Source organism: Mastacembelus armatus, chromosome 11, assembly GCF_900324485.2.
Source record: "Mastacembelus armatus chromosome 11, fMasArm1.2, whole genome shotgun sequence".
In the NCBI taxonomy this organism is placed as follows: domain Eukaryota; kingdom Metazoa; phylum Chordata; class Actinopteri; order Synbranchiformes; family Mastacembelidae; genus Mastacembelus; species Mastacembelus armatus.
In genome coordinates this window covers 21,099,553-21,126,191 of record NC_046643.1, presented here as the reverse complement: position 1 = coordinate 21,126,191, position 26,639 = coordinate 21,099,553, and the positions used below count along the sequence as shown (strand labels likewise).

At 41.2% G+C, this 26,639-nt stretch overlaps 1 protein-coding gene across 1 annotated transcript in view; it reads left to right on the top strand.

Moving 5' to 3' along the window:
- Positions 1-21,061, top strand: part of LOC113126185 (ectonucleotide pyrophosphatase/phosphodiesterase family member 2) — a 28,318-nt gene extending 7,257 nt beyond the window's left edge. The window contains 16 exon segments of the mRNA XM_074933685.1: positions 57-122; positions 719-791; positions 892-1,000; positions 1,265-1,390; positions 1,477-1,508; positions 1,612-1,739; positions 1,972-2,050; positions 2,360-2,447; positions 2,707-2,879; positions 3,011-3,071; positions 3,311-3,450; positions 3,814-3,955; positions 4,448-4,525; positions 5,516-5,648; positions 5,750-5,903; positions 19,375-21,061. Of these exon segments, the coding sequence (XP_074789786.1) occupies positions 57-122; positions 719-791; positions 892-1,000; positions 1,265-1,390; positions 1,477-1,508; positions 1,612-1,739; positions 1,972-2,050; positions 2,360-2,447; positions 2,707-2,879; positions 3,011-3,071; positions 3,311-3,450; positions 3,814-3,955; positions 4,448-4,525; positions 5,516-5,648; positions 5,750-5,903; positions 19,375-19,545 (1,753 nt within the window). The 3' untranslated portion in view covers positions 19,546-21,061.
- Positions 21,062-26,639: the final 5,578 nt, after the last annotated feature.

Here is a 26,639-nt window from a genome sequence, read left to right as displayed (position 1 = left end):
AGAAGATATAGTTGTTGTGTTTTATTCTTTGAGTCACTCCTCTAATCCTCATTCAGGGTGATTCCTCTGGAGAGGAGGGTTTTGACCATCCTGCACTGGCTGCATCTGCCTGATGACGAGAGGTAAAGTTTGCTTTTCTCTTTCACACTGGATCTGACGAACATTTCTCTTCTTTAATAGCAGCAATGAACAATGACAGGATTTAACTGAAGTTAAGTCCAGCTTATGATACAAACAGGAGCAGCTCTGTCGAGGGTTTTATTGTGATATACTTCACTTATTATTGTTTGGGTTGAATAGCTGATGATCACACTGGACTGTTTGATCACAAATGATAGATCTCACGTTTTTGCACTGCAAAATAATCAGGTGTAGTAAATGTGCTGCTATCTGAGCATCATGAACTGAGGAGGTTTCCCAGGACAGAGGACGACTGGTTGCACCACATTTAGTTTTAGTTTTTACTAACTGGGTCCTTAGTGCCCACTGACCTGTCACGTTTGCCTACTGGGCTGAAATGCACATACACTGAGCGTGCACGTCTCAGTGTATGTGGTTAGTGTGTGCAGCTGCGTGAACAAGTTGTTGTTTTTGTTGGAAACTCTGACACCTGAATGATTAAGACTAAGATGTGGGAGTTGAGCTTTGTAGGACATGAAAAACTAAATGTGTGTGTTTGGGAGCTCCTGATTAAACCGCCTGGACTGTCTGTTTCCAGGCCGTACGTTTACGCCGTCCACTCAGAGCAGCCCGACACCTTCGGACATCGCCTGGGGCCGCTCAGCAGCGAGGTGAGACCTGAAGGTCAAAAACTGACAGTGACGCTGCCGAACGTTTTTCATCGTCACGTCATCACATCACTTGTTTTTCCTCCTGCCTGTCCTGCTGCAGCTGGACAACCCTCTGAGGGAGATTGACAACATCATCGGGCAGCTGATGAACGGTCTGAAGCAGATGAACCTGCATCGCTGTGTCAACGTCATCGTTGTAGGCGACCACGGTATGACGCCTGGACGTTTTCTACCTTTTCTCAGGTCTCAAAATGTGTCAGTGTCAGTTTTAGATGAGGGAAAACAGGTACCGGTCCTAGTTTTGGTTCTTGCTATTCAGCTTGTGCAGAACCTCAATCCAAAGAATTCACAGTCATTTTTACTGGAACTACTTTCCACAGAAGAAATAGTCCCATTAACAGGTTTGTGCTTTCAGCAGCACAAAGTCTCAAAGATGTTTTGATGTGAACTGAGCCCATGATAACTGTGTCCAGGTATGGAGGAGGCCCACTGCGACAGGACTGAGTTTCTGAGCAGCTACCCGCTCAACATAGACGAGATCACGCTGATCCCGGGCTCGTTGGGCAGGATACGACCCAGAGACCCTAAATCCACCACGTGTAATGTCTCTGGTTTTAAATAAAGACGCAACAAATCAGCTTTTTAGCAAAAGAGGCTTCACTCACATTATTTTTCCCTTTTCCAGATGACCCACAAGTCGTCGTTGCAAACCTGACAGTAAGTATTGTCTCACATACAGACAGGAATCAAGTCCTGCTCATGTTTGCCTCTGCAGGGGACGGAGGATTCAGGTTCTTCACCTCCGTGTTTGTGCTTTCAGTGTAAAATGCCAACTCAGCACTTCAAGCCGTACCTGAAGCAGTATTTACCCAAGAGGCTTCACTACGCCAACAACCGGCGGATCGAGGACGTCCACCTGCTGATGGAGAGGAAGTGGCACATCGCCAGGTAGCGTCCGATCGTGCGATGCTTCCACATGTGCTGTTTTATTCCCAGTAAATCATTATCTCTGTGAACACCTGACCTGAATCGCAGCTCAGATCCACCAAGGTCAGGTCGAGGTTCCAGCTCTAAACGTGATTTTGTACCTTCAGGCTCTGCAGCATCATAAAGGCTTCACTTTCTGTCAGTTGAAATCGAACAGTGCAGAAGAATTCATCGTACAAAACATGTGTTTCAGGAAAATGCCAGAAAAACTGAGGGCTCGTTGTGGATTCTTTGGTGACCACGGCTTCGACAACAAGATAACCAGCATGAGGGTGAAGTGGACTACAGTATTTATTTGTATGAGAGCTATTACCCTGTGGAGGTTTGGCACTTTATTTATCTACGTGCACTCGTACACACACCCAATGATGTGTGATAGAAAAACTGGTCCCTGATCAGCAGGTGGCAGCAACGTGCCAAGAGAAGCTACTACACACAGGTCAAACTGCAGGTTTCAAACCTTTTGAACAAATCGACCCTGACCTGCGTTTGTTAGACCGAAGCTTTTAGAAGAGGAAAAGTCCAGACAGCACCTGTCAGGCCTCTTCGTTTATTCCTCTTCTTCTTGTGTGTGTGTGCAGACGATCTTCATGGGCCATGGGCCGAGCTTCAAGTTCCAGAAAACTGTTCCAGAGTTTGAAAATATTGAACTATACAACGTCATGTGTGGTAAGAATAAAGAATATGGTCTTTTTACCGTGTGAAGTCAAACTGTCTTGTTTCTTTGCCAAAACCAGCAACCTACTGTTGATGTCTGGAGTCAGAGCCACATGGACCACCTTTAAGGTTTTAAACAGAACTGTGCTGTGTTCAACAGAAGATAAATAATGTCTGATGTTTTATCACTGCTCCAATTTAGTTTTTCTGTAAAAAAACAAAAACAAAAAACGTGAGGATTAGGATCCGTCTCTCCCCTGTTCTGTGTCAGACCTGCTGGGGTTGAAGCCGGCTCCAAACAACGGCACACACGGCAGCCTGAACGACATGCTGAGAGAGCCGCCGTTCCAGCCCAGCATACCGCAGGAAGTGACGTCGCCGTCGCCGGCGTCCGACTCTGACGCCACCGTGACCCGCGACCTGGGTTGCAGCTGCGATGATGAGGTCAGATCACCTTAGACTGATGTGCATGTGCTGTATTAGAGTTCAGTTAACAGAAAGTCAGCCTGCATTAACCAGTCTTCACCAGTAGGGGGCAGAAACACAGCAGCTGACTGATCATTTTTCTGATACAGAACAAAGTTGAGGTGAACCTTCCAGCTTTCACTCCTGCACCAGATGGAGTCTACAGTTCCAGTAGGTTTTCCCTTATATTTCAATACATATATATATTTACAGTACATGACAGCAGCATCCCAAAATATTCCATTTGTCATAAAGAATTATTATTGAGCTGCATGATCGAACTAAAATACTGAGCTAGACTCATTTAACGTTAGTTGGATTGTGTTAAAGTTGATGCTGTGTGTGTGTGTGTGTGTGTGTGTGTGCGTGTGCGTGCGTGTGTGTGTGTGTGTGCGTGTGTGTGTGCGCAGACAGCACCCAGCTCCCGTTCGGCCGTCCAGCCGTGATGTTCAACACTCAGTACAGTCTTCTTCACCATGTGGAGTTCATCAGCGGCTACAGCAAAGAGCTGGCCATGCCTCTGTGGACAGCATACACACTGCCACGACAGGTACACACACACTTACACAAACTGTGTGTGTGTGTGTGTGTGTGTGTGTGTGTGTGACCCTGAACATGCAATTATCTGATGTTTACAAGATGCAGCTGCTCACACAGACAACAACAAACACACAGCTGTCATCATTTTATTTGTCTTTTATGTTTGTTCTGCCCCGTCACCTCCTGCTTGTGTTGCAGAATGCATGACCTGTCCTCCTCCATATTCTGGCAGATTGCTAAAGCTAGATATGATTACTTGACAATTTTTGAGCCTCATTGATCCGACCTTTGCTGTCTAAGCAGACTGAAAGTGTAGAAAGCAGTAACTGTGCTGCTGCTCGTCTCTCACATTTCCTGTGTCCTGGTGTTTCAGGAGGACACGACACCTGTTCCAGAGGTTTCTCCAGATGTTCAGTGTATCCAGGTTGACCCCCGAGTGTCGGCCGATCACAGTCAGAGCTGCACCGCCTACAGCCAGAGCAGCCACCTCACCTACGGCTTCCTCTTCCCCCCAGGTAAACCAGCGAGACCACTGCAAGTGTTTTGAATTCAGAATACAAAAATGATGCATTCGTGTCATTTATATTTACCGTAAAAACCAGTGATCTGCTGCAGTAGAACCAGTCAGACTTATTTATTTATAGATATATATATATCTATAATAATGTAGTATACTGTTTCCCATAAGCTCATTGGTTTTAAAAATGCTAACATGCAGTTATGCACTGACACCGTGTGTTTTTATGAAAAGTTATTGTGTTACAGTCATTAGCAGAAAACAAGCAGCGTGGTAATAACAGGTTTGGACTGGATGCACTGAGCTGTGACTAGTACATGTTGACTTTTATACACAGTGATTCCGACCTGGTTATTAATTAGGTGTCGCGCCCTGAGCAACGTTTCTCTCTTCACCTGTCAAGTATCTATAGTGACATTTAGTTTGAGCTTGTCTCGACATGTGAAATTGGTGGGTAATAAACATCTGCCCTGTGATGTTTCCTTCACAGAGTTGGCATCGTCTGCTGAGTCCAGATACGACGCGTCGCTCATCACGAACACAGTTCCCATGTACCCCGCCTTCAAGAGTGAGTCACTGCATTTCAGCGTGTTTGAAACCGGGAATCATCATGTTTCACAAACTGTGATGGGTTCAATTACGACTTAGCTTCAGGGCACAAAAATCCAAAATATAAGTAACCACAGAAGGCTTTAATAAAGATATCATTTGGGAACGGAAGCCTACAGGTTTACAAAAATCTTAAAGGATGTTCTTACTCAAAATGACAGAAATACAATAAACTCAGCCTTTTCTCAGGGTTTCAAGTGTTTTAGCGCCTTCAGCTGGGGCTGTGTCGGGTTTATGAGCCCCCTGTCTTTTCCTGCTCGGCGGAGGCGTCCAGTCATGTCACATGAGACAAAGGATGGAAACGTAGCGGTGGCAGGTCTGAGCGAGGGCGGCCTGATACCCATTGTTTCTGCAAAGAGAGAGGCTTATCAGGACAAAACACACACTCATGCAGACACACAGAGCTGACCATTGTCTTCAGCTCTGGACAGTCTGGAGAATTTGTTGGTTGACTGGTTTGGGTACATCAGGATTAAAGGAAGCAAAAGGACAAAACTGAATGGGTTTTAAAAGTAAATTTACTGTGTTGTTTGAATCATAAAAGCCTGTTTGCTCGTCTTTATCTGCAGCTGTAGCTGCACCACGTGGAGTAATGCAGAACTTTTAAAGACAAGTTCTTAAATCAAATCGATGCAAAGTTACTACAACAAAGTTAGTGTCCAAACATGTCAGTCTGTAGTTTGTGTGATTCCGTGTTTTATTGTAAGGAAGCTACAGTTGTCTAGAGCAGTTACAGAAATGATTGGACTGGTAATGAACAGGGTATGAACTCTTTAGCATGGATGGCGTTTCTCTAATCCCTCATATAAACAGTTAACAGCTTATTTCCACAATCTGCAGGTAAACAAATGAGTTAATAACTGATGCTTAGATGTGATCATGTGTTTACGCCTGCGTTAACCTTCAGGTTCCATCGTATCGGACGCTTTATTTTCTTCTCTGCATCCAGGAACCTGGACTTACCTGCAGGGGACGCTGCTGAGGCGTTACGCAGAGGAGAATAATGGCGTTAACGTTCTGGCTGGTCCTGTCTTCGACCACAACTATGACGGCCTCCGCGACACCGTAGAGAAAATGAAGGAGTAAGGTCATGTTGGGTTCAGCTGATAAACAACAAACAACTGGGTTTATGAAGCACTTGGGTCTTATTCATGTGTCTGTGACCTCTGACTCTCTGTCTCAGGGTTTCTCCCAGCGGCCCGCTCATCCCCACGCACTACTACACTGTGGTGACCAGCTCCCAGGAGCTGAACCAGACTGTGGAGGAGTGTGATGGAGCGCTCAGGGTCTTTTCCTTCCTGCTTCCTCACAGACCAGACAACAGTGAAACCTGCAACGTGAGTTCAAAGCAGCTGTCACTGCACAGTTTGAGCTTAAATCAGCAAATTACTGAAATGTCTTACATTGCCACTGCTACTGCTGCCAAATCAGAAGCTCTTTCTATAAATGATGAATTCTTTCAGTCAGACTTAAACTACAACAGACTGACGCATTTAGAGGAAGCAACACTGAGTAGATCAGGATCATATTCAGCACAATGACATAAATATTTGAGTTAAAATAATGAAAATAATAAAATAATGAGTTCCACCTCAACTTCTAATTAGGAGTCAAACGCTGCGTGTACTAGTAATAATAACAATCTGCTAAATTCTACTATCACTCACACTGGAGTACTGTCACATTTTCTTTTCCGTGGATTGTTTACTGGGTGTGTGTGTGTGTGTGTGTGTAAACTTTGACCTTTGCAAAAACACAGGAAGGTAATTCCCAGTTTAAGGAAATCCAGCTCAGGACACAAGAGCAGTGACAACACTGACAATAAAAACTGATCCAAGTCACATGTTTGGGTTTTTGTCAAACCTGTTGGAGACAGTGATACGAGGCCAGAGTTCATCTGCTGGGAGACACCGTACTGCTGTTCTTCTCTGAGGTTATTAAAGATCATTTTGAGCACAACACACAGGTGTTAACATCCGCCGGACAAACTCATCTAAAAGCTGCAGTGGAAAACTGTGGAGAGGCACAATATTGTCTTCCAGTGCATAGAGTGTGATTTACTTAAGTCAGCTTCATGAAGCTTTACACAAATGTACATGCAGCTCTACAGCCTGAGGCTTCGCTCTGGGGTTAATAAAGGTTAACATATTAGGTGAGTACTAAGTTGTAACTTGTCTTTAAGGACCAACGGACCCTGTTTTCTGATTGCGCGACATCTTGTGATGCAGACACAGGTTTATTGACATGACGAGTCATAAACACCAAAACTCCAAAGGTATTAAAGGTGACTGCACAGTCGCACAAACGTGACTCAAATAGTAACTGTAGTGAGTCAGTGTTTGCTGAAAGTTGAAATCACATAACAGCCAAAAGAACAAAGCAGGAAAAACAGGTTAGTGGCAGCTGAGGTGAGTGACACTTTAAGTCCCTGGAAGCAGTGACAAAAAAGGGGCTTTTTTGACATCGGCTGAGTGAACACAGCTACCTGTAAGACATGCAGAGCTCAGATCAGGGAATGATGTCAAGAATAAAGGGTTAGTGCTTCTCAGGGTTGTTGTTTTGTTCATAGATATTTGACTTTATATGAAACACCAGTTTTCCATATTTGGTTTGCCAACCTTGAGATGCAATACGATAAATATGCTATATAATAATGAGTTACAGAACCTCCTGGGCTTGTAGTGCAGAACGTTCAGTAAAGTGCTCTACACCATATACTATCACCGTCCTTCTGCCTGTGTCTTGGACCACAGAGGCCATTACACCAGGACCAAAGCTGGACTGCTCTGTGAGCCAATAAACAAGCTCTGCATGTTTATGCAAAACGCTGCGTACGCTGTGCGATTCGTCTTGTTGCTGTCTTTGCCGTTTACGCACATTTAGCAGCTCTTCTCTAAATGTTTACGGAAAGAGAAAGAGAGAGTTCCACAGGGACCTCCGTGTGGCTCTGCAGCGTGTAACGTTTCCTGCATGTTCACGCTGACGTGCGAGAGATGAAACTGGAGCTACGTTTGAAGGAGAATCATCACACACAGACCAAATTCATGTCGTAATGAGTAGTCTGAGCCTAAACCACAGGCTCTGCTGCTGGAGCTTCTTTTCCTCTCTGCCCAGTTTGCTGCTGTCAGCACAGGCAGTCGGAGCTTTGTGTGTAATATCTGTGTCGTTGGTAACGCAGTGGCAAAAGGCTTAAACTGGTGTTTGTCGGTTGTGTTGTGAGGGTTCAGTCCTCGTGATGTGTCTGTGTGTGCGTTAACTTCAAGGGAACTCCCCTAGTTCAGTTTTAGACAGATGCTAAAAAGAGGCCAACGAAAAACACTCTGCAGAGGATGTGCCTGATGTCGAAACACCCTCTGAGTCATCCCCAGAAGGAGGTCACACTGGTCAGCACAGATGCGAGGGATTTTAAACCAGGAGCATTACTAGAAAGAAATCCCCCTGGCTGATGTTCTGTCCAGTGCTGGAGACTTGGGGCTGAGGTCATCATGAGTTTGGACTCTTTCTGTCTGCTACTGATAAATCTGGAACAATGTGGAGATCGGTGCATCGATACGTGTGGCGACTGATGGACATGTGACTCAAGAGTCGACAATGATTTAAAACTCAACTTTAATGGAAAGTACGATTTTTGTGCTGTTTCATCACCCACGCAACTGTCGACACTTTTTCTGTTTTTATGTCGTCATCTGACTTCTGCTCCTGCAGTTACACTACGCCCACTAGTTTCACTGGAGAAGATGGTTTATGACATATATTTTCTGGCCTGATGTCTGCTACATAATTATAGCTGTGATGACAAATGAATCAGTGGTTTGATGATATTCAAAGCAGGGAAGTAGTGAGACTAATAAGAGGGAACAGGTGAGTAGGTCCATGTGGGAATCGGCCTGTTATTGCAGGGATAAACAAGCAATGATGGAAAAAACAAGCAGACAGAGGACTAGCAGGAACTGAAGCACAGAGTCATCTCAGCTGAAGGGGGCTGCTGTGTCAGCTCGCGGGTGTCCCCTGTAACTGGACTGAAAAGTCTTTTTGAGGTGCAGTAAACAAATAGGTTGTTCTCTGCTGCGGCTTTGTGACTCATGGTTTATTTCCCAGTAATCATGGTTTTGGATATTTTTGGATATAATTAGGTCATTCAGATGGTCATGTTCTCCTCCCAGACAAATTCAGTCCTGGTTCTTTATTCTGAATGGAGGTGATTAGCCATTACATTTAGTGTTTGCACAGATGGAACGAGATAAAACATTATAGCAAAGCTCATTGTTTCTGTATGTTGGTTTTTGTAAGTGTTCATGAACTAGTTTTAGCAGGGTTCCTTTTTTGAAACATCTTCGCTCCAGTTTCAAGCCGTACATAGAACCGTAGAACACAGTGGTGACGGTGCTGTGGATCTTCAGTTCTCATGCTGAGCACAAACACTAACGAGGTTTCTTCCTGAAATGTAAGACCTCTGCTTAGAAACACAAATGGAATCTGGACTTTCCAACATACATGTTTGGTTCAGATGTTCTTCCTTGTACAAAACCAGAATGTTCTAGTTCTGTGTACATGAACCCAGCTGACATTATTTACAGGAACAACATTGTTTCCGGTTGAGTAAATCTCCTCACTGCTGCCAACAGCTCCCTGAGGCCTAGTGTAATGTGTAAACACACAGGTTCAACCCTGACTCATCTCTTCCTCACATATGAAAATTGTCCAGTGATTTCCCAATCTATAAATTTGGTTTGGAGGCGCACACACACAAACACACACACACACACACACACAGTCGTGCACAAGCAACGACCATGCTAAACACAGATTATATACCTATATATATATATATATATATATATATATAAAACGATCTGCTGTCTTTTAAAAATCACCTCAATGCCACTAGAGGGCGCGAGATCACCAGTCTAGGCTTGTGATGGGCAGGTGAGACACTAAGGGCATGAAGAGCAGAAAGCTGCTGTATGTCATTTATATTTACAATGGTGAAAGTATTTAGGTAAAATCAGTAATACCAGACTGAAAACATCGTATAACAAGACTTAAACCTAATTATGTGCAATGTTAAAGGAGTATTTCAGGATTTTTCAAGTCGCCGTTAAAGCTGCACAACTTTTTGTTCTGTGCAAAAACTAAATCCAGAGTTTGTCTGAGGCTCAAATGCAGCTTTTGTTTTGCCACCAAACTCGTTCGAGTCAGTATCTTTTGCAGTTGTGGTGAATTTAAGACAAGTTTGTGTTGTGGGGGCAGGATATTTTCTGTTTTCTACTTGTTATTTGTGCTCTGTAAGAAAATACTTTCAGAAACAGCAAAAAAATGACAAATTTGCCTTAAATACACCACAAGCTCAGAAGATCGTTAATCTCTTAGACTGAGCCTTTAAAGCTACACAGGTAGCGGGTCTCCTTTCACAGGAGGCAGCCATTTTTCTACAGTAGCCCAGAATGGACAAAACACTGTCTCTAGACAGTTAATCGTGTTTTGTTGTTAATGTGATGGACACTGTACCTTCCCTCACACCTGGAAGTAGGGATTGGGGTTTGATAGAACATTGCATTCTGCAATCTCACCAGTAGATGCTGCTAAATCTTTTACAGGTTACACCTTAGACCTTTAAATATGGGGATATTGGGCAGGCTGCAAAATCCATTCATGCTGCTGTATTTAGACAGAAGTAGTTGTGTCAGGAGTGGAAAAAAAATAAAGCAAGAAGCTCAAACTGTGGCCCACCCCTGCACCAGTGACCAGTCATGAGTGGGTGTAGATGTGGGATATGTGCATATGTTTGGGAAAAGGTGTGAGTTGATGTTAGTTCTGGCAAACATATCTGAAGGGTCATAGGCTGGCCTTTTACAGAGGAACTTGGAAAACAAAAAAGCAGCTGAGGAACATTGAGGTTTTGGTTACATCACTTCATTGTAAGGAAGTGTGAAAATGACAATATTGAAAAGGACACTGAGCTCAGGCTACTGGGTGTGTTCGACTGATTCTATGTTCCTCTATGAATTGGCTAAATTGCTCAAATTATCTTAAAAGGTCTCTACAACTAAGTCAGCGAGTTATTCTGTTGGTTTTAGAAGGTTAATGCACTTCACCAGCTGCTCTGCTGCTGCCAGACCCATTTCAGTGTCGAGTCAATGAGGTGGCTGATTTCCTGTCAGATTTTATCACTGGAAACATGTTCTAATGTGCTCTGTAGGGAATCCTCTGTTTTCACAGTGCTTATAGGGAAGCTAAGTCAGTTTCGAAGAACAATAATAGAAGACTTGTTTCCACAGGAGACTCTGGTGTTTCCATGAGTCAAAGAGTCACCACAAGCAGAAACACCAACACAACAGACAACAATAACAACATTGGCCGATAAGCTTAGTAGAGTTTGGTGTTCAGAGAAAGAAGATACGGTTCTAGGGTTTTGCTTCGTCTGCCTCTGTGGAAGTTGCCAAAAATTACAAAACATACAAGTTTTATTCCATTTTTATCTGGTTTCTGATATTAGTCAGAGCCTAAAATTAATATTATTATTCATCCCTCTTAAAAAACATATCATTGTAACTCATGCACTATTTCACTTCAGTGCTATTTTGAGTTACTGTCATCTGGAAGCTATTCTCCTGTCTATTGACAAAACATTAATAGTGTCAAATTGGACCTCATGACCTTTACCGAATGTGATGTAAGACAGAAACTAAGAATACGGGAAACATTGTTCAGTTTAACAAAAGCAACAGTTCAAAGTCTGTGACAAGGTTTTTAGTTTCATGTGTCAGAAACATCTGAGAAGATTAAATTACGCCTAAGAGCTTGAATCTAAGCAGAGCAATAACTACAAGGCCAGGTTTATTAATCCTGTAGTGTCTCGTCAGATGATTGTCTGTTGTCTGAAAACTCAAAAAGCTCTTGGAGTTAGAAAGGAGTGAGCTGACCCCTCAGATTCAGTACAGATTCAGGATGGCAGGATGATGTTGGAAGTGAAGAAAGAAACTTTCACAGAACAACAACAGAAATGTGAGAGCAAAGTGAACTTTTGCCAAAAACTGTCACATCAATTATTACGTTGCAGATAAACACAGAAGTATGAGGAATCCCGGGTGTGATTGGTTACTGCCACGATGTCAACAGATCAGAAGTGATTTAGTTAAGCTCTCACTGTTGGATATTAAAGTACGGCGTACCTAGTGAACGACTGGTTTTCCTTCACTGCATCATTTCATATCAGCCTTTTCAGACTGACTTGTGGGTGTCTGCATGTGACTGCTTGTAAGGATCATAGATCATGTCAGCAGCTGCTTTTATTTTCTCAACTTCTTTCCGTCTGTTGTGGCGTGCAGATGTGTTGGGTGCTGACTTGTGGAAAACACTGCTGACAGACTGTTTTGGTGTCCTTCAACCCACACAAACCTTTTTTTTTTTAAGGGTCGTCGAGGTGTTTCCACCTGCCCGATGTGTCACATGACTGGGGATTACCACAGAACACAATGCAAACAAACAGCTCACGCAGGTTTTCTGTTATGTAATCAACAGAAAAGTGTAGAATTACAGTAAGAGATTTGTTCATATGTTTCTGCTTCATTAGCTTGTCAGATTTGTTATGCCTGTCGTCCTGTGTGGCAAACCCTGGTGCCAATTCTCCTCTTTTATTGAACGAAAAAGTAAAGAAGCAAAACATTTACTCAAGTGCAAAAGTTAAACTAAACATACAATCAGGAAATAGATTGTAAAAATAAATAAAATAATCAGGAGATCTTTTTAAGAGTACAGTTTTATATGTTGTATGTGTAAACATATTATAGTTTATTTGTTAATTCTTTCATTGGCCATAAAAATCAGGCCTTTTTGATTTTCTTATAATTAGTATTTAGTGGTTTAGGCTAAAAATAAGCCACTACAGTGTGAATTGGACTAATTAAGTGAAATAAATTGCACAATTCTGACATCGGGCTGCAAAATGATCAGAGTAGATGTTTTTCCTGCTTTTTTTCCTGGAATTACCCTTTTTCCATCCAACATTTTGCTCTAAGGGTATATCTGTCAAGTGTCTGAGTCAAGAGCATCCTGCAAATTTCCTCTTGGGATGGAAAGAGTTTATCTTCCCACATCACTCCTGTTTTTATCATTTCTCAAAGAACATGTCTGTTTTCACTGGGACACGTAGCTTTAGTGTAAAATAATAACACCATGCAAATGCACTCATCTGGAAAGCCTCTCCAGCCCTTACGGGAGTCCCGTCAAAGCTGCTAGACAAAAGATGAAACTCTCTCTGTGGGACTTTTGTTTAGTATAAATACAGTCATCCAACAGGTCTTTGAACATGAAAAATCATAGATCCTGCTTTCAGGTTACAGATCAGACAGATGACATCATCTGTTAATGGTCAGACCAACACTTGTCTGGCAAAGGTCCTGACACGCTAACCTGTGTTTAACTCGTGCACCTTTGGGAGTTTCTGTTTACTTTGAATGCGGTCACGCCGCACGTCGTTCAGTCTGAGCAGCAGTCTTATCTTACACAGGGCGCAGTAAACATCGTCTTCTAAAAGGTTCATGTTTTCATTGTGCTGGTGCGGCTGTAAGACGGTCCTCACCACATGAGCAGGAACACAGAATAACAGCACTGCAACCTGTTAGGAAGGAGATCTGACATACAGACTGTACCAGAAGTCTGAGCTCTTGACCTGCGTCTCTTTGAATAAACCCAAACCAACTGCAGCCATCGAGGCAGGTCCAGTGTTTTTCTAAGTCTTCTTCTTATACCTGTAGATAAAGCTTGTCAGATAAACATGAGCCTTAACAGACACTGATGAATCCTGGGGCTTTGAAAGTTCCTCTAAGTGATATTCTAGTCTTACCACAATAAACACACATGTATTTATTTATACTGTGTAAATAATGAAACCAAGCAAAACGCCAAGTACCTAAACCTCTTCTTGGTACACATTCCTTCATTCTTTAGTCAAGTTTCTTCTTTCGAGCCCAAGGTAAAATACCTAAGATCCATAATTCACATTAAACTGAAGCACATCATTACATTGATGCTGATGCTGTATATTTCTAATTTGTTTTGATTATTGAAATTACAGAGTTCTTTTAAAACTCTACAGTAGGTAAAGTTCAGTGTTTGCTTTGCTCAGATGTGGTACAGTAGAAACCCGTCAGCAGCAGGTGATGTTTCCAGGACTTTTCCATCTGCTAACAGCAGATACTGGAGGTATTGATTCTTCTTTACAGTCAGGGAGATTGAAACCATAAAGCCAGTTTTAGCTTCTGCTTGTTACCATTTTCATGCTGACTGCAGAGATGTTTTGTTTAGATTGACCTCTGGGACATCTGGGCAAATACACACACACCCATTTGCCCAGATGTCTTTAGAAGTCCACCTCATTATGCAGTAACTGGACATGGCGTCACATGGTGGAAAGTGGCCAGTCCAGGTCGGGTTTAACAAAAATGAATATGAAGGAGCCGAGTTGTCCTGTGATGAAGCCGTGAACTCTTCAGTGCTTCCCGTCCTAATGTAATATACTGAAATATAGTCATTCATTGGCTCTTAAAACAGACATTTCTATGAAGCCCAAAGGAAAACTCATTTAGATGTTCAGACAGTGCATTTTTCTCCACTGGGTCAGCAACAAGTCACAAGAATAAAAAACCCCAAACTGAATCTTCTTTGTTAATACTGTCCGACTTTCCTGATCCCTGTTGCTCTCATCATTTAGCTTATTGGTTCCTTCTGCTGTGTGTCAGTTGGGGACTATCTTGATGAATCCACATGTGGCCTCTAGTGACTATTAATGGCAGCATAACAGTACTGTATATGTGGGGCAGGGTTAGAATAAACTGTTCATGGTGATGAAGAAACATGTGTTTTTAGAGTTTATGGCCAGTAATGAAGCTCCAAGGCCCGAGAGGAAGAATATAAACCATGCTTGTACTTGTTACTAGGAAACCTTGAGTTTTGCTTTTGGTTGTTGCATAAGATTGTTGACAAAAAAGGAAATAACAGTCTGGTGTACACATTGTGTTGCAGCTTTGTGCAAAAGTGTTTAATCATGGAAAATACAACTGCTGGTTTTTGGCTCTTGGCTCCTGATGTGAACTTCAATGTACAACCTAAAGCATGCATTACGTAATAGGGCAGCTTGGTACAGAGGAATAAAAACATTTCTCAGTGGAAGAACTAATAACGTTAAGCCTTTAAAGAGTTGCAGGAGTCTGTGCAAACCATTTCCACCTCGCCTCTTTCCATTTCTGTTTCCAGCTGGGGCTGACTAAAGCAAATTATTACTAACCACATTACCTGGTAGGGGTCACACATTTTCTGGTTACATTAGCAGTTTTAACTTTACAAGGACTGAATAGTATTAATAATGTATTATTAATGAGAGGATAATAAGAAGATGATTAGCTGATTGTACCATTCAAGCACACGTCACTTGATTTTCTATGAGACAAATTATTTAGGTCAAAGTTTTGATCAATGAATTGTTCCTCCACACATCTACACTGTGGGGATGCAATTTTGCTAGAGGTGTGTAAAGACACCGCAATAGTAAATTCAATGACAAAGGGAATTTATTGTATCAGCATGTGTATGCAAATCCTGTACTTCCTGTGCTGCAGGCACGTGCCATAATAGCAGGGGAGAAATCCTCTGGGTGGACAGTTCCCCTGAATTTTACCACAAATCTTCCATTGGTTTGCGTTTGTGGTGGAAATGATTTGTCTCGGTTCGTTTTGTTTTGTCACCCTTTCTGACATCTTCATACTGGATGAGCAGAACATGACCTCATCTGCAGAACCCGAAATCTACAGCCAGTCATTGTTGGTCCAGTGATGCAGCAAAATCCTGAGCCTGACTGACCCATTGGCAGAATTCCTGTTAACAAGTCACAACAGCAAATCTGTCTTTGTGACTCTTAGTCAGCCGTGCTTTATACTTTAAACATGTCTTACATGGCATGACTATATAAGATAGTCAAGAACCTGTCAGCTTTGTGTGATACCTGGATTAGATTTAGCTTTCAACCATATCTCACCCTGTTTTACAGCAGATCAGGTTTGCTCATTAGTCAGAGTTGGGTCAGACCTTGTTTTCCACGTGTAAGCAGATGGTTTTTGATACTGAGTAGTTGTGGCATGTTCACGGAAAGCTTGTGTTGTCTTTCCTAGTGTTCATCCACTCTCTTCATCTTTCACTCATATCATGCATCGCTTCAGTCCTCTCAGGGGTGTCCTGTCTTTAGGGTGTTGGCAGCAGAGATCAGACCACACACAGAGACTGTTTTTCCCTCACGGTATATTACGAACTAATTATACTCTTATTGTACTTATGTGTGGACTTAAACCTGATAACATGAAACTATGAACAGATATAATCCTTCCTGAAGTTGCTGCTGTTAAATGTGTGTAGGCCCCCAGATATTATCAGTATATGGGATGCACCTGTTATGGTTCGCCAACAGGTTTACGTCAAATGTACTGTCATTACAGGTGTTAGGTGTATAAACAAGCCAAAAAGCAAGCTGGAACAACATTCAGTACAGGGTTTATTGTGACTAAAGCAATACCCCTACACATTTAAGATGACATGTTGAAATGTCATTTACAGTTCATCCGTATGATCCATAAATGAAATTTGAGTCAGGCAGCAAACCATGGTTCATTGTCTTATGAAACCTTACCTCAGGTTTTGCACAACATGTAAACCCATGTTGAAGACCTTAAATGGCAACTTATTATATGCATGTATGCAGTTTACTATTCTTCTGTTTCCTCAAAACTTGACATGAGCAGTGATTCATACAGGAACTTTTTGACATAAGAGCTGACTGTGCTGAATGCTTTTACACAATATAGAACAAATTACGGAAATTACAGTGGGTACGGAAAGTATTCAGACCCCTTTAAATTTTTCACTCTTTGTGTCATTGCAGCCATTTGCCAAAATCAAAAAAGTTCATTTTATTTCTCATTAATGTACACTCAGCACCCCATCTTGACAGAAAAAAACAGAAATGTAGAAATTTTTGCAAATTTATTAAAAAAGGTGTGGAAAACTTGTTGCATCATTCCCAAGAAGACTCAATTCAATTCAATTCAATTCAATTTTATTTGTATAGCGCCAAATCACAATACAAATCATCTCAAGGCACTTTACAAAAACTAAAACTAAAAACCCAACAATTCCCTTATGAGCAAGCACTTGGCGACAGTGGAGAGGAAAAAACTCCCTTTAACGGAAGAAAAAAACCTCCAGCAGAACCGGGCTCAGTTTGGGCGGCCATCTGCCTCGACCGGTTGGGGTGAGTGGATAGAGCAGAGAGAAAAGAACAGCAACAATAAACAACAAATAGACACTGCAAGTTGGTGGGGCCAGTAACTGCACATCAGCGATAAACAGCTCCAGGACCAGGGACACCTGCAGAAGGTACAGAGAGAGAGCAGAGAGAGAGAGAGGGAGAGAGAGAGCACAAACTAGGGGAGAGAGAGAGCACAAGGTTAGTAACATTCAATGGTGGAATATACATGAGGTCGGAGAGAAGGGGGAGGGGGGGGCGGGTAGGGTAGGGGAGCTCAGTGCACCAATGGTCCTTGGGCAGTCTAGGCCTATAGCAGCATAACTAACTAAGGGATGGTTCAGGGTTGCCTGAAGCCAGCCCTAACTATATGCTTTGTCAAAGAGGAAGGTTTTAAGTCTAGCCTTAAAAGTACAGAGAGTGTCTGCCTCCTGAACCCAGGCTGAGAGCTGGTTCCACAGGAGAGGAGCTTGATAGCTAAAGGCTCTGCCTCCCATTCTGCTTTTGAGAACTCTGGGAACCACAAGTAGGCCTGCACTCTGAGAGCGAAGTGGTCTATTGGGATAATATGGTACTATGAGGTCTTTAAGGTATGAAGGAGCTTGATTATGAAGGGATTTGTATGTGAGAAGAAGGATTTTAAATTCTATTCTATATTTTACAGGGAGCCAATGAAGAGAAGCCAATATAGGAGAAATATGATCTCTCTTGCTAGTTCCTGTCAGGACTCTGGCTGCGGCATTCTGGATTAATTGGAGGCTTTTTATTAAGATATTAGGACATCCAGATAGTAATGAGTTACAGTAATCTAGCCTTGAGGAAACAAACGCATGGACTAGTTTTTCTGCATCATTTTGAGACAGGATGTTCCTAATTTTGGAAATGTTGCGCAGGTGAAAGAATGCAGTTCTAGAAATTTGTTTTATGTGTGAGTTAAAGGACATGTCCTGGTCAAAAATAACTCCAAGGTTTTTTACAGTAGTGCTGGAGGCCAGGGCTATGCCATCTAGAGTAGCTATAATTTTAGAAAAGTTATTTCTGAGATTTTTAGGCCCAAATATAATGACTTCTGTTTTCTCCGAGTTTAAAAGTAAAAAGTTACTGGTCATCCAAGCCTTTATGTCAGTTAGACAGGCTTGAAGTCTGGTTAACTGGTTTGTGTTAACAGGTTTAATAGATTGATATAACTGAGTGTCATCCGCATAGCAGTGGTAATTAATAGAGTGCTTCCTAATGATATATCCTAAAGGAAGCATGTACAGGGTGAACAGAATCGGTCCTAGCACAGAACCTTGTGGAACTCCATAACTAACTTTTGTTCGTGTGGAAGGTTCATCATGGACATGAACAAACTGGAATCTGTCCGATAAATAGGATTGGAACCACTTTAACGCTGTTCCTCTGATACCAATCACATGCTCCAGTCTCTGTAATAAGATGTTGTGGTCAATGGTGTCGAATGCTGCACTAAGGTCTAGGAGGACAAGTATCGAAACAAGTCCATTATCTGAGGCTAAGAGAAGATCGTTGGTAACTTTCAACAGTGCTGACTCATGGCTGTACTAGCTCAAAAGGGTGCTTCTACTCAATACTGAGCACAGGGTCTGAATACTTATGACCATGTGATATTTCAGTTTTTCTTTTTTAATAAATTTGCAAAAATTTCTACATTTCTGTTTTTTTCTGTCAAGATGGGGTGCTGAGTGTACATTAATGAGAAATAAAATGAACTTTTTTGATTTTGGAAAATGGCTGCAATGACACAAAGAGTGAAAAATTTAAAGGGGTCTGAAAACTTTCCGTACCCACTGTATTATACATACATACTACTCATGCATTACTGGGTGTGACATAGATAGATAGATCTCATGGCCCGTGGAATATTTATCTGGTTACTACACTAATAGATAACTGCTTTATGATAAACGTTTCTGTTATTTTGTTGGTTAAGTTTATTATGTTTGTATTTATTATTTAAAGCATAAATCAAATCATTTTGGTTTATCAGCCATTAGTGCAGCTCTAACATGTCAGTCACATGACCAGCATAAGTTTTCCTTAATCTGTATTGTCATTATCTGTTTTTATGTTGATAATTAAGCAAAACATTTACTGTGCTAAAATATTGGTTTTGTTTTGTTTTGCCCAAACTATGGTCAAAACCACACAACTATAGTGTTTTATTACAAACTGATCCATAATTTTTTTATATTTAATTTATGGGGAAAAAAGCTCATTACAAGCTCCTGGAGCATCTTGAAATATAGTAAAGTACAATAAAGGAGAGTTGTAGTTTCTCTATAGTTTATTAGGCAGAATTGATCAAATATAAAACCATATCATCCGCATAAAGAGGGATTTATTTATTTTTTTTGTCACATCCAACAAACCATCTGGTTTATATAAATGATTCCTTTGTCCACATGTTTAATTGTGACTTTAAATGTTATTAGGTTTTGGACTGTTAGTCAGACAATGCAAAAGTAACATTTCACTTCCTGTCTATAACTCTGTAGAGTGCCGACGACGAGTCACAGTGGGTTGAAGACCTGCTGAAGCTCCATACGGCCCGGGTCCGAGACATAGAGATCCTGACAGGCCTGGACCTCTACCGATCCACCAACCTCACCTACACCAGCTCCCTGAGCCTCAAAACCTACCTGCACACTTTTGAAAGTGACGACTAGATGCACAGAGAGACAGACACACACACATACAGGATGTAGCCCTTTGTAGAAATCCTGCATTTTTACTGCATGCTCGCTGGACAGCCAGTGCATCACTGTTCCACTCCTGAGGAACTGCCTGAGAAGTACTCTGAAAAGAGAACACATTTAAAAACACATTGAAACCATTAAAAGAACAGTTTTACAAGCAGTCCTTTGAAAGATTACAACAGGAATATTCAATACTTCCACAAAATCTGTGAAGGAATAAGCTAGCACAAGAATGATGCAGGGTGTAGGACTTTCCCCGACAGCTACCAATACACATTTCAGAAACGCAGCATATACAGCACATTCTTCTGCTCACATAAAGGACAATAGCAGTGTTTTAGCTCCCTAACTGTAAATGACGTAAGCTTTGTATTCCCACTCACCATCCATTTAAACATTTTTGAATGTGTTTGTCTTTCTCATAAAAATCAGTTAGCAGACTCTTGAAACTCGCTTTAGTTAGTTTAGTGTAACAGTGAGGCCTGTAGAAAACTGCATTCAACCTAACTTTGAAATTAAATTTCCATGGTGTGTGGAAATCAGCTGTAGCAAGTGGCTGTCTGAAAATTAGATGAAATACTACATTCAAGCAGTATGCATTATTTGTTTGCAGAAGTCAGACATATCGTAAAGCATTTTCTAATTATTGTGCCACAACATCCATAATGGTTGCTATTTTTCTGTAATGGAGTAGTTTGGCAATATGGGAAATATATATATTTTCTTTCGTGCTGAGGGTCAGATGAGAAGACACCTCTGTTATGTCTGCATGTTAATGTTAGTGTGGTTCTGTCCAAAGACAAAACAAGCATCTACCAGAACCTCTAAAAGCAACTAATTATAATGTTAAATCTTCTTTGTTTAGCTTCAGATGTTTTGGTCTAAGCTTATTTACTTACATTTGGACAGAGCCAGGTTAGCTGTTTACCCCATCTACCATCCAAGTGAACTTTACTGTGACTTATAATCTTTATATTTAACACACACGACTGCTATTTACATTCTTGTCTAGCTGCCAGCATGAAAACTACCTGAAATATTTCCCAAAATGACAAGCTACTGCTTTCAAACAGCATGCAATACACATACACAACAGATACCTACATTAACACACAGGACATGTCTTGTGAACATCAGGGTCAGTAACTATTCAGATGCCTCAGAGGTTCCTAGAATATTTGGCATTAAACACGTCATAAAAGCCTCTCTAGCTTCTCATTATTACTATTTTTTCCACACAAATATATGACTAATGGTCTTTGTGGGTTACCACTTGGTGCCTGTGCCAGTGTTTTTTTCAATACATGAGAAAAGGATTTTTTGTGTTTCATGGTAAAAACAATAATGTGGTCCAAGAAAAATAATTTCTAGTGCAGAAACACTGAGCAGCTCCTTTCTGTTTTTATGGCTTTCAGAAATTTTCCTTTAGTGACTGTTCAAAACTAAAATATGACTCTGGTGCCCACATTAAAGTACAATAACTTTCTCTGTTTCCTCCTTCCTTCTCCCTCGGTCTCAGCTAAACAGCTAGGTGTATATTTTTATACATTTGTCATATTTATTACATAGGGTCATAATAACAGCACCTAAAGTTGGAGTGGTAATCCAGTGTGAAGGATCTGTCCCCATTTACTGTACTACAATAGAAATAGATTGCTCAAGTACTGCTTTTTTTTTTCTATACAAAAGGTGACATGACTGTTATTTTAGGTCTACGTCTTATTTTGCACTTTTGGCATCATGACATTTAACTTTTGAGTTTTGAGGCATAAATGCAACAGGTTGGAACATGCCCCGTTTTAAAGGACAACTCATTCCCATCACTTCACTGACACAGCACTTGGAAGTGAAATTGATGTTACATATTTCTGTAATGGCTAACATCGTAATTTCTCTGGAAATCTGCATGCATGCTGAAATATAGTAAATTTGGAAAGTCAATTAAAAGCCCATGGGAAAATGAACATCTGGCACACAGGAATGGGAAAACTGCGAGGTAAAACTGATTCTGAGAAACTCTCCTTCAGTTTGTTACTTAAGGATGGACAAAGATAGTAGCTCTGCTATATAATGAATAGTTATAACTGCTTGTACTGTACAGTGGACATTTATATCAATACTGATTGACATTTACTTTAGTGGGGATCTAGCTAAAAGTACATATATAGGACCAAAGCCGTTAAAACATTGAGTTTTAATTCAGTGTCAGTAGCTAAACAGCACTAGTCTCATTTTCAGTCTGTTACCACAGAACCTCATCTCCTCATTGGACTCGGTGCAGCAGTCAGAATCTGTGTTTTTGTCATGTTTGATATTTACTTTGGTAACATTACATGGATGAGTTAACTTAGCTAGCTATCACGGTAATCAATAGAACAGAGAATAATCAATAAAAAGTCAACAGAATGACTTAGGAGCTTGCCAAGCTGTAGCTGAAACCATGTTTATTCCTGTAGTCTTTCAAATAAAAGTCTTAGAGAACTGGAAAAAACTGAAGGGCTGGAACTCACTTCTTTTTTTGCTTGAGTGAAAAATTATTTCTTCTGATAACAAAGTCTGAAATTGCAGCAGTGAGACTAATTTACAGTGGGTACGGAAAGTATTCAGACCCCTTTTAAATTTTTCACTCTTTGTGTCATTGCAGCCATTTGCCAAAATCAAAAAAGTTCATTTTATTTCTCATTAATCTACACTCAGCACCCCATCTTGACAGAAAAAACCAGAAATGTAGAAATTTTTGCAAATTTATTAAAAAAGAAAAACTGAAATATCACATGGTCATAAGTATTCAGACCCTTTGCAGTGACACTCATATTTAACTCACATGCTGTGCATTTCTTCTGATCCTTTTTGAGATGGTTCTGCTCCTTCATTGGAGTCCAGCTGTGTTTAATTAAACTGATTGGACTTGATTAGGAAAGGCACACACCTGTCTATATAAGACTTTACAGCTCACAGTGCATGTCAGAGCAAATGAGAATCATGAGGTCGAAGGAACTGCCCAAGGAGCTCAGAGACAGAATTGTGGCAAGGCACAGATCTGGCCAAGGTTACAAAAGAATTTCTGCAGCACTCAAGGTTCCTAAGAGCACAGTGGCCTCCATAATCCCCAAATGGAAAAAGTTTGGGACGACCAGAACTCTTCCTAGACCTGGCCGTCCAGCCAAACTGAGCAATCCTGGGAGAAGAGCCTTGGTGAGAGAGGTAAAGAAGAACCCAAAGATCACTGTGGCTGAGCTCCAGAGATGCAGTAGGGAGATGGAAGAAAGTTCCACAAAGTCAACTATCACTGCAGCCCTCCACCAGTCGGGGCTTTATGGCAGAGGGGCCCGACGGAAGCCTCTCCTCAGTGCAAGACACATGAAAGCCCGCATAGAGTTTGCCAAAAAACACATGAAGGACTCCCAGACTATGAGAAATAATATTCTCTGGTCTGATGAGACCAAGATTGAACTTTTTGGCGTTAATTCTAAGCGGTATGTGTGGAGAAAACCAGGCACTGCTCATCCCCTGTCCAATACAATCCCTACAGTGAAACATGGTGGTGGGAGCATCATGTTGTGGGGGTGTTTTTCAGCTGCAGGGACAGGACGACTGGTTGCAATTGAAGGAAAGATGAATGCGGCCAAGTACAGAGATATCCTGGAAGAAAACCTCTTCCAGAGTGCTCAGGACCTCAGACTGGGCCGAAGGTTCACCTTTCAACAGGACAATGACCCTAAGCACACAGCTAAAATAACAAAGGAGTGGCTTCGGAACAACTCTGTGACCGTTCTTGACTGGCCCAGCCAGAGCCCTGACCTAAACCCAATTGAGCATCTCTGGAGAGACCTGAAAATGGCTGTCCACCAACGTTCACCATCCAACCTGACAGAACTGGAGAGGATCTGCAAGGAAGAATGGCAGAGGATCCCCAAATCCAGGTGTGGAAAACTTGTTGCATCATTCCCAAGAAGACTCATGGCTGTACTAGCTCAAAAGGGTGCTTCTACTCAATACTGAGCACAGGGTCTGAATACTTATGACCATGTGATATTTCAGTTTTTCTTTTTTAATAAATTTGCAAAAATTTCTACATTTCTGTTTTTTTCTGTCAAGATGGGGTGCTGAGTGTACATTAATGAGAAATAAAATGAACTTTTTGGATTTTGGCAAATGGCTGCAATGACACAAAGAGTGAAAAATTTAAAGGGGTCTGAATACTTTCCGTACCCACTGTATGTGTTGAGGCACAAACTGATGTTCATATGTACAGCTCCTGGCTGACACACAGTTGGCTTCATCTCTGACGTAACCTCAGTTACATTACAGTACCTATCTATGTTTTTTTTCTGTTTGGAGGTTCCCAAGGAGATCACTATTTATTCAGGACAGTTATTTAACTAGGCCAGTGACTTATTGTTTATCAGACTTGTTTCAATCTGAAACAAGCCACCTGAAAGCAATCCTGCAAATCCTGTCATTAACACAGATGACTAAAGCAGTACACTGCTTATGTTGGATTAAAACAGAATCAACACACTTACTATGGCAATAGGACAATCTGTCGGACTACGCAATGAACAGTCAGTACTCACTGGACATTCATTACATAACCACATTAAAAAAAATAGGTCAGAATAATATTACATATACATTCGGACTGCAAATATGCAGCATACAGAATTAGTAAGATCATTTGTTTTTCTTTAAATTTTACCCATGAGTTTGACCTGAGCTCTGAGAAACTGGGTTTCTGTGGCCTGCCATGCCTCTGAGGAGAAAGGCAGACTCACAATAGTATAACTCATGAAAAGAATGAGCTTTTTTTTACCAGCACTTTAAATCCCAAACATGTGCAAACAGTACTTGCAGGTTCCTCCTCATGTTTTTCTCAGTAGTAAGCTCTATTGTGGTCACACTCTGGCGTGGTTTGGATGCAGTAGCACCAATGGTTTTAATCCTGGGTTTACCAAATATCCAGCTCATTTTAGAAAATCAATACCTTATGCAAGTTGCCACATCTGATAATTGTTCTTGTGCCTGATGTACAGGTGAGGCATCACTGTAACTATAACTATGATAAAACATGTTTTGCTTTTAATATCATTCAGGAATCGCTGCGTATTGAAGGAAACGCGTCATAAATGCAACAATGCTATGCTTTTCCAGTAATCCAGGATGCCAACACACAGGATCCCTTGCTGTCACTCGTTAAATCAATTAAATGATTTATGTTTGCAGGGCGAATTCATGGGAGTGTTATTTTCTCAGTGAAGCAGCAGCAGAACAGTAGAAAAAAGGGAGCCTGTTGTGCACTCAACAATACCGACAGTAAATGAGAACCAGGTCTCCTGAGTAATTAGATTTGACCTATTATGCCACAAAGTCCAGGAAACCATTTGACTCCAGCAGTTATTAGAAACAGACCTCACAGCTTGTGTGTGTGGAATGTGTGGTCAGGTGCAGGAAGACAGGAAAGACAAAGAGCAAATATTAGGCTGAAGAAAAATCAGTGTGCAATGTTCAAGAGCTTTGCGGCACAATGTAATCCACAATATAATTAATAGTTCATGTCAAAAATAAAAGCTGTCATTGCTGTGTTGATTGATGAATGGAGAAGTCAGAACATTATTATTTCACTTTAAATTTCTTTATTGGTGATTTGAGTAGACCCTTTAAATGAATTGATAACTGTTGGAAAAAGATTTCCTTCTAGTGATTAGATAAGTGCCACAGCTGGGCACAGCTGCTTTGTTCCCAATGATGCAACTGTCAACACTTACCTGTTTTACATGCTCACAGGTAGGTTCTCTGTTTTTCTCTAACATTAGTGTTTACAAGTGCTATAACTTCTGGCCTGAGAGAGTTAATTTATATATTTTCTCCGCAGCAGTTAGCCTGTTTGTTATTTAGTTAGCATGTTAGCTAGTATACTAACATTAGCCACAGTAGTTAGCATTGGGATAGGCCTGTTTGTTATTTAGTTAGCATGCTAGCGTTAGCGTGTTAGCTAGTGTACTAACATTAGCCGCAGCAGTTAGCACTGGGATAGGCCTGTTTGTTATTTAGTTAGCATGCTAGCGTTAGCATGTTAGCTAGTGTGCTAACATTAGCCGCAGCAGTTAGCATTGGGATAGGCCTGTTTGTTATTTAGTTAGCATGCTAGCGTTAGCGTGTTAGCTAGTGTACTAACATTAGCCACAGCAGTTAGCACTGGGATAGGCCTGTTTGTTATTTAGTTAGCATGCTAGCGTTAGCATGTTAGCTACTGTGCTAACATTAGCCGCAGCAGTTAGCAGTGGGATAGGCCTGTTTGTTATTTAGTTGGCATGCTAGCGTTAGCATGTTAGCTAGGGTAGTGATTACCATCTCAAGTGCTCTTTAGCAGACTACAAACAGCGAGAAATCCACAAAAAAGAACAATCTCACTGTTATTTCGAGAATAGGTTAATTATATAGCTAGCTAAATTTGAGAACATGAACATCCAAGACTCAAGAGCACACATTATTACTTATTTTGCAGGAACAGCTGTTTATGTATACAAATGTTAATGTTTTACAAAAATCTTTTTTTAGGGATGCAGCCAGTTTACAGTCCAGATATCCCATCACCAAACATTAGCATGGCAGCTTAAAATGCCACATATGACCCACTCCGTCTTTGACAGGTACAGTATATTGCTCCACTTCACTTTATTGCAGCTGAAGGAGGTCTGACAGTGCAAAGGTCCTGATTATACATGATTCAAAATCAAAGCTTATCAATTGAGATCATTTGCCATAGTTCCAAGGTCAAGGTTGCTGATAAATATTTGAAATATATATTTACAGGTTATCAGCTCCTATTGGAATTCATAGCATTCGACACATGGGCTTTTGAATCTGTGTGACGTAGTATAGTACTGTATTCTGTGCTTTAGCTTGTTACCCACACTTGCTGAATTTCTGTTGTTAAAAGGTGTGAAAATAATTATCATTTGTGGTTGGACAGACTTAAAGCATAAACACAAGGTTATCTTCTTGTTCTGGTAATCAGTTACTTATCTGTTGCCTCGACTTGGTCCAGAGTTCGTTGCTGTGAT